General features: G+C 42.7%; 1 protein-coding gene across 10 annotated transcripts in view; it reads right to left on the minus strand.

Annotated features, from left to right (window-relative positions):
- Positions 1-12,528, minus strand: part of MAP4K4 (mitogen-activated protein kinase kinase kinase kinase 4) — a 131,010-nt gene extending 118,482 nt beyond the window's left edge. For all 10 annotated transcript variants that reach the window (XM_026865656.1, XM_026866038.1, XM_026865885.1 and 7 more), the window contains exon 1: positions 12,433-12,528. In XM_026865656.1, the coding sequence (XP_026721457.1) occupies positions 12,433-12,495 (63 nt within the window). In that variant the 5' untranslated portion in view covers positions 12,496-12,528. The remainder of the gene's footprint in view (positions 1-12,432) is intronic.
- Positions 12,529-12,748: the final 220 nt, after the last annotated feature.

Raw genomic sequence — 12,748 nt, forward strand, 5'->3', positions numbered from 1 at the left:
TCTCATTTCATGCATTTGGCAACTGAGACTTAAAACTGAGCTTGAAAAACAGAAGTAGAAAGGCTAAAAATGCAGGGGCAGCAGTTGAGCCTCAGCCCCCAAGAACGGCTTTACCCCCTTTCCTACAGACAGTACAATGTGGTCAGAAAAATGGCCAATAAAATGAGATGCCAGCTGAGAGGATTTGTAACATGAAACCACCAAGCACAATACTGAAAAATTTTCCTGTCTGCTGAGAGGGGTGAAAAAAATCCCTGACCCCATAACCCTGCTGGAGAGGTCATTAAAGACAGATGGTTCATGCAAAGGGTTGGTAGATGCACACTTGTCTGAAACCCAGACACCAGCATCAATCACCCAGGTATCTACTGACAGAGGTAGATCCTCATCAGCAGAAAGTGGGGCTGTGACCAGGACCAGCCTGCAGCACCTTGCCAGGACAGAAAATGCAACTCCCACCAACCTCAGCCAACAGCTCACCCATGGCTGCTGCCATAGCAAGCACGTCTGGACCCAGGTAGATAGAGGAGGAGGACAACAGTGCAACCACAAATGATTTTTGCATTTAGGTTTCCTGGATGGGTATCAGCAATCTGTCAAAAAGGAAAGAAAAGTCCTAACCAAACCATCAGCCATGCTCATTAAAATCCTAAAGCCGTCTGGAGAACTACCCTTTCTGCAGCATTAAGTCACTGGCAACTTTGTCTTAACTCGGATGATTTCCCCCTCCTCCACGTTCCCTGCCCTGTGCCGAATTTTACCGCAGAAGAGAGAACTGGATGGTGCCTAACAAAAAAACATAGCCAAAGGCCCGCAGCAGGGTGAGGGTGGGGGGAGATGGTGGGGGGAGATGGTGGGGGCAGGGGCTGTAAGATAAGTAAACCCTTTGCTTTGCACATGTCTTGTCATTATTTATCCCCTCGCTGCCATCACGTGAGCAGAGCTGGAGCCTGCACACCAAACAAAGGGCCTTTGCTGGGCCATCCACAAGGAGCCCTTTAAGCATTTCTGCACAACCTACAAGTATCCTTCAAATTAGCCTTTAAACTGTGACACTAAAATTTAAAAAAAAAAAAAATTATGCAACAATGTTACCCCTTCACCACCACACAAAAAGTGACACTGGGGCACACACACTCCCACCCGCCAGGAGAGAAAATTCCTAAATTTAGGCATGTTGTCTGTCCCACTCTATCAATCAACAGATCAAGCTCTTTGTTAATGACATTCAGCTAACTTGCTAATTTAAGGGATGAAATCTCTCCTGAAAGATACCTTGAAGGAGAGAATCAGTTATTTTAGATCCCCATTTTAGAGAAAGCGGAAAAAAACAACTTATCCTCCTTAGTCCAATCCTAACTAGAAGTTAGCAAACACAACTTCAGCCCAGAGTTCAGAGCTGGAAGGTGCACAGAGGGGTTTTGCACAAGTATGACTAGGTGGCCTGAACCTCCCTGGCTCAAAATTCAATACCCTAACAGCAAGTGTGCACACATCTGTCCATGTGTCTGTGCATCCGTGCGTGTGTGTGTGTGCCAGCAAGCCCTGCAGAACAACAGGAGGGTCCGCAGAGATGCAGACCTGGTCCCGAGGAGTTCGATCCTGCATGACACTCAAGCAACCCCTGCCTCACTCGAGCCAAGTCACCTGATTTCAGAACTACGGAATGAATCAAAATGTGCAGAATCAGGCTCTAAAGTAGAAAATCAGCTCCTCTGCTTAAACCGCAGCAATCCTTGCCTGCCAGTTCTTTTTAATCGCTAGACTGACAGCCATGTGGTAAAGTCGACATCGCCAAGTACTTGTCATTTCATTGGTGCTGCCAATTCCAATCTTGCTGAGACAATGACACATCAAAAATAGCTTTCATCTGTTTATACACTGCATGCTCGGCAAACTATGTCACCAACTGCTGGTGTGGAAAAAAAGCCTTTTTTAATAATCTCCATCCTGGGGAAAAAAAAAAAAAAGATTACGTACTCTCTGAAAAATATGAAAAATGTATTCCATATTTTGGGAAACCTTCAATGCATCCTATATTTCAGTTGAGATTATTATATTCTGAAAACATTTATTACAGTAAATCATAACAATTCTCACTCTTTACTAACAAAGAGCAAAGGAATCATAACCCAAACTTTTTTTCAGCAAAATGTTGGTTTCTGAAATCACTGAAAATATTTAGAAGACAGAGGCAGATATCGGAAAGCATTTTTCCTTATAAAAATGGGACTTTTCTGTAGGTTCAAACAGATGCCAAAAACAACATACACAAAATTTCAGTCTTTCTTCACATTTTCTTTGGTCTCCCTGGAAGACAGAAATTGCATGAGTCACATCCTTTTGTTCCTGCCTTCCTGGGCTACTCAAATTTGCTGAGCTAGTTCTTGGTGGACACCATAATTAGAAAAAGTCCTGCTCCCTAGTGATCAGATGAACATCTGAGTTTGACTACATAAGAATATACCATGAAATGTTTGTTTGTGCAATTTTTGCTTTGTTCTTTCCTCCTTCTATATATAATACAAAGGGTAAGAATGGTTTAAAGCACCAAACTCCATACATGAAAATTTGAAGGTAGATCTACAAGCACATCCATAAACTCAGAATACAGGCTGAGAGTGCCAAATTAGAGAATTACAGCAGATAAACCCTACAGCTGAGAAACTATACCCAACAAACACTATGTGGCAAGCAATGCCCAAAATTTGCTTTGATTCTCCATAAAGCTCATAGCTCACTTTGTTGAGAAGTGCGAAAGGAACTGCAGAAATTCAGGAAGATCTCTTTCACAGCTAAAAAGAACATTTTTAAAGCTGAAATAACTTATTTACTTAAGTCCAGAATTCACTGTTAACAGATGAACTTTCATTTGAAGTACTCTTTTAACTGCAGAACACGTGCAAGTGTTTCAGCAAAAACAGGATTCATAGCAGTTTTGGAAGGGAGGCCCAGATGAGACTGCAGGAGATGGCAAGCTTCAGGCCTGAGTTACGGAGCCCTCATGACAGCCCAGTAAATCAGAAAAACATATTTTTCCAACTTGCAGATTAAAACAAATACCATTTTGGTGATAGCATGCTTCTGAGCAGCCATGTTTCCAAAGGAAAAAGGACTGTTTACACTAGCCTGATAGTCTAATAGACGGACACGAATGTATCGTTAATTAATTATTCCTGGCAGATGGAAGCAGTCTGGGAGCGCCTGCAACTCAATCCATAGGTCATCAAGCTACTGAGGTGTAGGTGGAACACTGCTGTCTTAAAATGAGGGGAGATGAACAGCAGGATAGCTGAGGCTGTGCCAGCTGCAGACAGCTCTTGGGTGCTCCTCCCCAGGTGGAGAAATTCACCCAGAAGAGCCACACCACTGCACTTCTACCACTGTTTATTAAGCAACAAGTTCAACCAGTACTTCTTCGTAAGCCAGACTCCTTCCCACAGGATGCCACCGAAGCAAAGGTGGAAACATGGTTTCTACCATATGGGCTATTAAGCATGGATGAACTGGGTGCAACCTCGGTCAGAAAAAAGAGAAAGTACCCACCCCACACCCACACCATCAGCTGTCAAAGGTTGGTATTTCCTATGGGAAGTCTCTCTTTCTCTGTATATATATTTTTAATCCTTTTCTCCATCACTGCCAAGTATTAGAGACAGCAGTCTGGTCATTACAGACCTGTAGCCTGACTGTAAGACTGTACAGACCTGTAAGTCTAACTTAGATTTTTGTGTAAAAAAAGCTTAAGTTCTGGGAAACAGGCTTTTATATCAAGAGTGGCAGCTCATTGGCATCTTAAAAAGCAGGACCCAGTACTAAATGCGACTGTGAGGATGTAATGCTGACATAAAGCAACTAAGCAAAGGAGAAAGTTCCTGTTTGTTCTTTATCAGGATTTAATATCAAGTTGGCTAAGTGGAGTCATGCAGCTCAATGGAAAAGGCAGATTTTCCACCCCCGCCCCCCTCCCCTTTTCAGACATCTTCTTCCTTATGGAAGAAGCAGTCCCCCCTTAGGATCAGCCAGCCTGATAGCTTCTGGAAGCAGAGCTCAGCTCTAAGCTTAGAAAAGTTCTTTTGAAACACTGCTCTGAAAGCAAAAGCCCTCCCCCGAGGAGATGGCAATGTGGAAACTGGTATTGATAAACACAAATAATAGCTGCTAGTCTGCTCTTGCAGTCCAAATCAGACAAGTGGAAATAGGAGAGAATTATGTATGTATTAAGATTAAATTCATATTTTTAAATACTATTAGCAAGAGATGGGTAAAAGATCAAATGCAATACACTCCTTTAACTGCTGAATTCCTTTGGGTTTTCTTTTTTTTTCTTTTTCTTTTTTTTTTTTTTAAGTAAACGTATTCCGTAAGAGGAAAGATATTCACATATGGTTAAATTTTAATCTGTTTAGTTATATAAACTACATGCCACTATAAAAATTCTCACCAGTAGTTTCAATTCCATAATCACAAGCTGTTACTCACTTTCCATGACTACACGTTCTGTCCCACTCAGAAGTTTCTCCTTCCACTTCAAACAGGGGTTAAGCAACTAACAGGCAGATTTAAATCAGACTGTAAAAGAAATTAGTGAACTTTCCAAGTATAAAAATATACTAAAATTAAGTCTGACTTTGTCGTCATACTTCATCGACCTGTCACAGATTTCATCATGTACCCAAAAGTAACATTGTTAAAAACAGAGACAGGGCATAAGAAGACCACATAAAAAAGACAAGGTAAATTATCTCTCATTTTAATACTGCTTAGGTTAGTCTACAAGACACTAGTTTGCTGGGGTTTTTTTATAAAAATATAAAGTAAAGCTTCTGTAGAAAAAATCCCCATTAAAAACTATCTTAAAATGCCATGCAGCAATTACGCAAAACACAGTCTTACTATAAAAACACAAAGCATGCTCTTAGCATAAAAATAAAGGTCTTCATGAGACAGGCTTTTATTCCAAATTTAAGAGTAATTAAAATGTATTATATGCAAGTGTTGGATGGGGCTGGGTATATGACTCAGTTCTCATGTCACCTTCAATCACAATGATGAATCTGCTCTTCAAGACAAAGTCTGAGAGCTATGGGTAAAACAATTTATTACTGCTAGCTCTAATTAATCCAAACCCAACTGTTTCTAGTTCTTCAGTATGTAAAATAAACTAGATGCACGTTTCTCCCTTTTGTGATGCATCTAATTCAAACAGGAAACTCTTCAAATCTAGGATTACAAAAATGTAGTGAATAAACTGGAATAATTTGTCCCTTTAGGTCCCTAGTCAATGAAGTGATTTGCGAATGTAAACTTGAGAGCATGCCTTTATTTTTCTCGGTATCAGTGCCCTAGCACATCCATCCAAAACTAAAGATAACTCTTCATACAGCAGCCTTCTATGTACACCAGTCTAAAGGCATGCTCCTAAGCCATCAAGCTGAACAAACACTGGGAGGAGAAATAGAAGGCAGAAGGAATAAGAGACTAAAACTGCCACTTTTTAAAGATTATAGTATTTACTCAGTAGTGCCTGCCACAAGAAGGTGTTTCCAAGGACTGGTTAATGCGTGCACATGCAGTTCCCAAGAACACAGGCTAGGATGAAAATATTTATTTTTAAACTACAAAGGTATCCCAAATAATACACTTTACTGACAGCTTCAACTTGTGGCAAATCAGCATACTTTAAACCCCTGTAAACAACCTCTAAGTAGAGCAATAATGTACAATCATCCCTGAAACAGGCAACAGGGGTCGGTGGGTAAAGAGCTTACCAACAGTAAGCACAGACATCTCAAAAAAAGCAGCTTGCAGCTCCCTCCAATATATGGCACATTCACACATGACCTGTAACCCACCGCTGAATCCCAGGGCTGGGATTCTGATCTCACTAAATCTGGGAATTATTTGGGATTTAGCCACTACGGTCCAGAGCAAAGGTGGATAGTAAATGCATACCTACCCTTCAGAGCAAGATTAACTTAAAGAATTATTATTTTTAAAAGACCAGAAGAAAACTTTAAGTATATGACAGCTATGCTGTGAGAAAACCAGTATTTTTCAAGGAGTGCCAAAGCCCAACAGATTTACAGTCACTGAAAAATGAAAAATCCTCACCATCTCTACCCTAAAGGTAGAGGAGAAACATTTTACTTTGTGCTCGGGCTATCCAACACCTGGACCCAAATTCTGGCTCCACTGAGACTCTTCTTATAACTACACAAACTTTCATTCAGTGTCCTACAAATTTGCATTATGATAAATTACCATCACACTCTACTTGCCCTTGTTTTAGGCTACACAAAGGAAGGATGCAAAAAAGGATCTGTTGCAGGAATAACTGTGCATCTATCCATACATAACTTCTGAGCAAAGAAACCCAACATATTAACTTGGGTTTGGGGTATTTTTGTGGGCTGGAGGATTTCCATCAATGTTACTCAAACACACTTATTAACGGAGCCAAGGCAGACAAGCCCTGGCTAGTTGTACTATGGCAGCTGAAGGTCTCCCCTCATCTGAGGTGTCTGACATCCGTCCCTGCCTTTGCAACAAAATTCACCCACTAAAGCCCACCTACATGCACGCTTTGCCTGCTCCGCATCCGAGCGTCATCTGGGCTCCAGCTGCCTCTGTCCACAGCTGTGTGATAATAAAACTGGAAGATTGCAGGGCAGATACTCCTTCCCCTCTTCCCAGCTGCCACCAAGCAAACATTTCCAGCAGCACACCACCATCCCTCATGGCTCATCTGCCTGGTTGTCTCCTCATATTCCAGTTTGCTTGTGTATTGTAAATTAAAAGGGCAATCACAAATACTAGCTCAGTTAGTTGCTTTGCCAACAAGTTGAGCACAGGAATTTAGTGAAGAGTCCAAAGGTCTTTATCATGCAACCCTGAACCATCTATCACAACTGAGTACCAGCAGCTACACACACCAGCAACTGCTCCTTGCGAACTGGATATGGGAAGCACATTACTGAAACAGAAGACACTGGCCACATGATCCCTCTTCATGCAATTAACTGGAAGGTGTTTTGAATTTAAATAAAACTATGGCAGAAATTCGCTTGTGTCATCCAAATCTTATCAAAAAAGTAAATTCTGTTTTGCTGCAGGCAAAGGATGCAAATATCCTTGAAGAACCATAACAAGCAAGCAAAGAAAAGGTTGGTCAAAAAGGCCAATGCCACCTGCACTGCTTTATACACTTGGATGAGACTAAAAGAATTGGAGGGTCACAGTTACAATGGACTTGCTGTTCTCCTGCCTTTTCAATCACTTTTCCTCACAGAAAAATAACCTCGTGCTAGCAGGTATGAGGGTTTGTTTTTCAACCTGTAATACAGCTACAGCAGTTCTTCATCTACGAGACATCTAATCATTTTTTTCCCTTCTGAATTCTGTGAGCAAGCAAACCTTGACAGAGATCTATTAACACCCACATGATTCACGGCACCAGTCAGAAAGCAGAGCGAAACCATCATTAAAAAGATAAAGGACAGAAGCTGAGGGGACAGTTCCCCTAAATAAAGGGATTTATTTAGGAGGTGCTTTATTAATATAATATATAACGCAGTACACCATACTGGAAAACTACTTGCATGGTGGACAATCCCACAGCAGTGAACAAAAAAGGAAAGTAAACTCCATGACTTGGGGGAAAATCAATTTCTCAGACTCAATGCCAGCCAGTATAAATGATACTGCTCCACAGACATTGTTTTACTGCTACTTTTTGTTTGTAACTAAAGACTTCTGTTAGTACCTTTTTTCAGAGAAACCCATGAAGCATCCAGTCAAACACAGAGAGAACAAGTTTTTCTATGCATGGGGATGCCTAGTGCTTCGAACCAAGGCCTTTGCATCCCGCAGCCAGGCTCTGGGAGAGGCAGCAGCCTGCTGCCCTCCTCGGCTCTGCATCTAACTGCAAACCCAAACAGCACTGACAGCAGCAGGGCACTATTTTTAATTACACAGCTGGGATCAGCTGTTCCCTGAAGAACTCTTTAATTGCTCTCTGCCTGACAACCATCCACCTCTCAGCAACCAGGTCTTGAGCATCTCACCACAACAGCCCCAAGGTCCCTGAAACGCAAACACATCATTTCTAGAGTCTTTTATTCTGTTGTTGTGGTTTTTTTTTTCCAGCATCAAGAAAGGCTAGACATATAAGTACTAAACAAGTCAGAGGAACCCCCCCAAAAAAAGTCAGAATATCAAATATACATACCTTCCACCCAAAAGTGTTATTTTAATACTAATCCTCACTAGTATGGCAAGGAGGGGCAGGGAAGCCACACTGCACCCTGTGCTTCAACCGCAAAGCACCTGCTCTGCCAGAGCCTGGTCTGTGCTTGTTACTTGTTTCCCCAAGACCCTCAGGTCAACATACATACATACATACATACATACATACATACATAGAAGCCCCATTCCCTCAGCTTGCAGGGAGCACGAGGGGAGGGCTGAACAAGGGACCTCTGACACCCCTACCTGGGGTTTCCAGGCACCAGTAGAAACAGAAGCCAGTCCACCTATTCCTGTCTACTCACAGGAAAAGATAAAGGGCACCCCACCTCTGAGACAGCATTGAAACATTTTAAATGCCAACACTTCCGCTTTAGCACACTCCGTATGAAAACCAAAAGCGCAGATGTTTCCACAAGGAAAGGAATTTCAAAGCAGATCCCCCCCCCAGGCAGTGCCAGAAGTGGGAGGCTGCCCATCCCATGGGGTAATCCTGCATCAGGAAGGTGACAGGGTGGGTTATCACCCAACCCCACATCTCACACTGCTAGCGACTCAGCCTGGACTTCCACTGCAGGTCATGAAACTCACCACCTTCCACCGCAAACGGCCGTTCCCTCCAAAGCCTGCAAAACTGGGGGGGACCCCACTGCTGAGCTAATCCTGACAGGTAGCGTTGGTAAAGCACTTAAAGGAAAATTAAGTGCTGAGGAGGAAAAAAAATAAATATTTGGCAAACACTGCTTCAGTTTATAGCAGAGGAGGTTTATAAACCCTGTGAAATTAACTTTTTTTGGTGTTGGGGTTTTTTTTCCATTAAAACACCCACTCATACACCCGCAGAACAATTCATGAATATCATTCTTCCCTTTCCCTCTGCCCCCAGCCCTTTTCCACTAGTTCTGAAGGTAGTAAATTAAATATATGAATAAAGTTTCCACTGTAAGTTTCGGTTTCTGACTTCATTTAAAATTTCATCATGCTCCAGCTATTTCAAACACCCCCACCACTTCAGAGCTGCAAGTGACACACGTCCATAACGGGAAAATTAAGTGCTTAAAATTAAGTACCTCTCACTTAGGTCAATGAAAATAAAAAGTCCAAACACAAAATATTTGGCACTTTCTGTCTCACTGTGTGCTTCTACAGCCTCTTGTTTTCAACAAACCTTAGGACGAGATGATGCTTATTAGCGTCCTCTGTCGCAACGTTAATTATTCTCAAACCATCTCCCGCTACAGTGCAAGTGCTTTCTTCTGTTATATGAAAACTGTGAAGCTATTTAGCTACCCTCTGGTCCACCCTCCTGTCTACTATATTATCAGGGACATAAGGACAACCCGACAGTCCCAACTTTGATCTCCCCTCACTATCTTGAAGAGCTGCCAAGTCTCGTTCAAGAAGGTGGCTGCACACTAGTCACAGGCAGAATATTCCTGCTTGGAAAATCACTTACAGACAAACCTTCAGGGAACACTGGGTTTCACAGCCATAACAAAATAAAAGTTTGCACCTCAGTCATGCAAGAATCTTGGGAATACACACAGTCTAAAGAGACAAGCAAATGTGTCCTCCACATACTGGGTGGGAATGGAAGCATAAAGGCATCTTGCTCCACTGCTGCAAGCAGAGAGCAGTGCAGGTTTACACAACCCTATATTCACCAACCTACCGCAAGAATATTATTGCATAAATACCAAGACCAAAAATACTAATGAGTACAAAAGCCATGTAATCATTTTCCTAGATTAAATCCATCTGTCCAAGAGAATCCATCTGTCCAAGGAGCTTATTAAGGCTGGAATAAGTCTTTTATTAGTCGGGTTACTAGGATCCAAGCTTTATCTCTGTCACCTTCAACTCCTCCCAGGCGCGCCAGCCGGCTGGCGAGCAGAGCTGGCCGCCCCACAGACAGTGAGGCTTTGCCGTGTCCCCTGCTGTACCATGTCCCCTGCACCTCCCAGCTCCACACAGGAAAGCTGTGGATGCAGAGGGTCCCTTTTTCTCACCCTACTTAATTGCTTTCATGCATTTGACGCTCAAAGAGAAAAAACGATGCTCTGAATCACTCTTCTCGCCCATAAAAAACCAGGAAGGATCCTGCTACAAGCACCCCAACCTCGGCAGAGCCCGAGCTTTCAGCCATGGCACAATCCCACCTCTGTGCCCTGCTTGCTATGAAGGGAGTCACTCAAACCTAAATCCGGGCTAAAAGAAGGCAAGTAATGTCTTCATAAGCCCACAAGGGCACGGTCCCAGTGCCCAGCCTTGCCTTGCCAAAGAGCAGCAAAGCGGGAGGCAAACAGTGCCTCGTCAGTCTCCCCGGCCGCTATTCAGAAGCTGGCAGGCGAACGGAAAGCCAAGAGACTGCTAAAGTTCAGCTTTGTTCACTGCTTGGCACAGCCGGGAGCGGCGGCCCAGGGAGGCCAGCACCAGGAACATTTATAGGAGAAGGGTCTCCCAAAAATGGAAAGGAGGGGAGGAGCAGCTAAACAGAGACATATTCCCACCATGGATGCCAGAAAAGAAAGGAAATGACCAGCCAGATTTAATTAAAAAAAAAAATTGCTCAAAGCAATTTAAGCAAGGTTGCACCAGGCAAGAAAAAAAGGGCACAGATCAGTTTAATTTGGAAGGGAAACTGCAGCAAGAGCACCTACCAGGTAGCAATTTTTTTTTCAGCTTCTTTAAATAAAAGACATACATCAACAATATGTTACAATTATAAGGCGCAGCTCCTGCTCCTTTGCACAGATACATTGGGGGTTTATTTATTCTTCCCAAACACTACAGGAACTTTTTCCTGTGATTTATAAACTCTCTATAAAACAAAGAAATATATGTTTACAAGCTGACAAACTACCAGCTGATATACTGCAGCAGAAAAGAAACAGAGATAGGAAGAATTAAATCAAAACATCCCAAAGCAGTGGCATATCTGCACTTAACTGCTCATGATCTCAGCTACAGGAGGCCAAAGCATGCTTCAGAAACTCACTGCCACATCAGCCAGACACCAAGCAAAAGCCACTGCTGTAATTTCTGTGCTTTAAAGACAAGCTCCGTCAACAACAACACATGCTCGGTTGAAAAGAGGATGATGACAGAACTGCTTTGATTTCAAGTACTGCACAAACAGGGATGGGGAAGACGAGCAACACAAATCCCCCTTCCCCTGTGGTGCTGCCTCTAAGCAGTTACAACGGTGGACAATTAAGACAGTGGTAGACCATTAAGACAGCTGTAGACAGAGCCTATGGGGAGGATCTGTGGCACAAAACCAAGCCCTGAATCCAGCCTGTTTTCTACAGTTCAGTGACTCTTTGTGTACATCCTTAATACAAGACCTCTGCAAGACAACCCTGGAGTTACTCTTTTACCCCCGAATTGCTCATCCTCCTTCACATCTGGAAACACCGGACGAAACAGACTGCACCCAGCATAACCACACATGCATGAATTGTATGTGAACGTACATGTACTGGAGAGCAAGAAGAGGCCAGAGCCTGTATCTCCCTCCTCATCGGGGCTGAAGCAGGCAAGTTGGAAAAGTTTTCTGTGAAACTCCACCGTGAAACAGGATACATGTCTGAAGAGCCAGTATGGCTTAACATTGTACCTCACCTATTTCACCCATTTGGCTGGGCTTATTTTACCACAGTGAGAAGAGCTGAAAAAAAGGTTGTTTGTTTTCACATATATGTAACCATGCCTTCTCACCCTCACAAGTAAGAGGAAAGAACACAAGTTTTTGGTTCATCACACAAGTCACCAGAACCACCTATTTTTCCAAAATCTAGATTTAAAAAAATCAGTAAGACACAGCCAAAATTTCATATGCTAGACCATACCTAAAACCAAAACTACCGAAGGCTCTACGTTTTGTACTAGATCATACAATTTTCCTTCTCACATCTCCTACCTCTGAAGGGGAAACAGATAACAAGCAGTAAGATGTGATGAGGGAAATAACCATCAGTGAGTACAACTGCCTCTACTTGTTAAAGAATTTTTTATGGGGTCCCTAACTGATGAAGATTAAACATATTTAATAATACATCTACAAAATCTACAGTTCCACATATAAATAGCTCCCCATCTTCTAAGCAAGGGGAAGTACATTCCTCCAAATCACAGTGCTCTTGCAAGCTTTTAGTTACACTGTTTATCCTGAGTCAAACCCACCTTACTCTTTGGAGGACATGCCCCTTTTTGCATCTGGTCCAGAAGCATTTTACATTTGCACATGATACACCTTCAGGACTCCCTCTGAAGTCATTCCCTCATTTCTTCCAAATTTACATGTACAGAGAGTCTTCACCAGATAAACAAAGCTCCAATAACAATTAATCTGCCCTGAAGGGGAGAGGACAGGAGAGAAAAAGGGAGGAGAGGACAGGAGAGAAAAAGGGAGGAGAGGACAGGGAGAGAAAAAGGGAGGAGAGGACAGGAGAGAAAAAGGGAGGAGAGGACAGGAGAGAAAAAGGGAGGAGAGGACAGG

This window comes from Athene cunicularia (genome assembly GCF_003259725.1).
Source record: "Athene cunicularia isolate RWA chromosome 1 unlocalized genomic scaffold, athCun1 chr1_part1, whole genome shotgun sequence".
Taxonomy (NCBI): domain Eukaryota; kingdom Metazoa; phylum Chordata; class Aves; order Strigiformes; family Strigidae; genus Athene; species Athene cunicularia.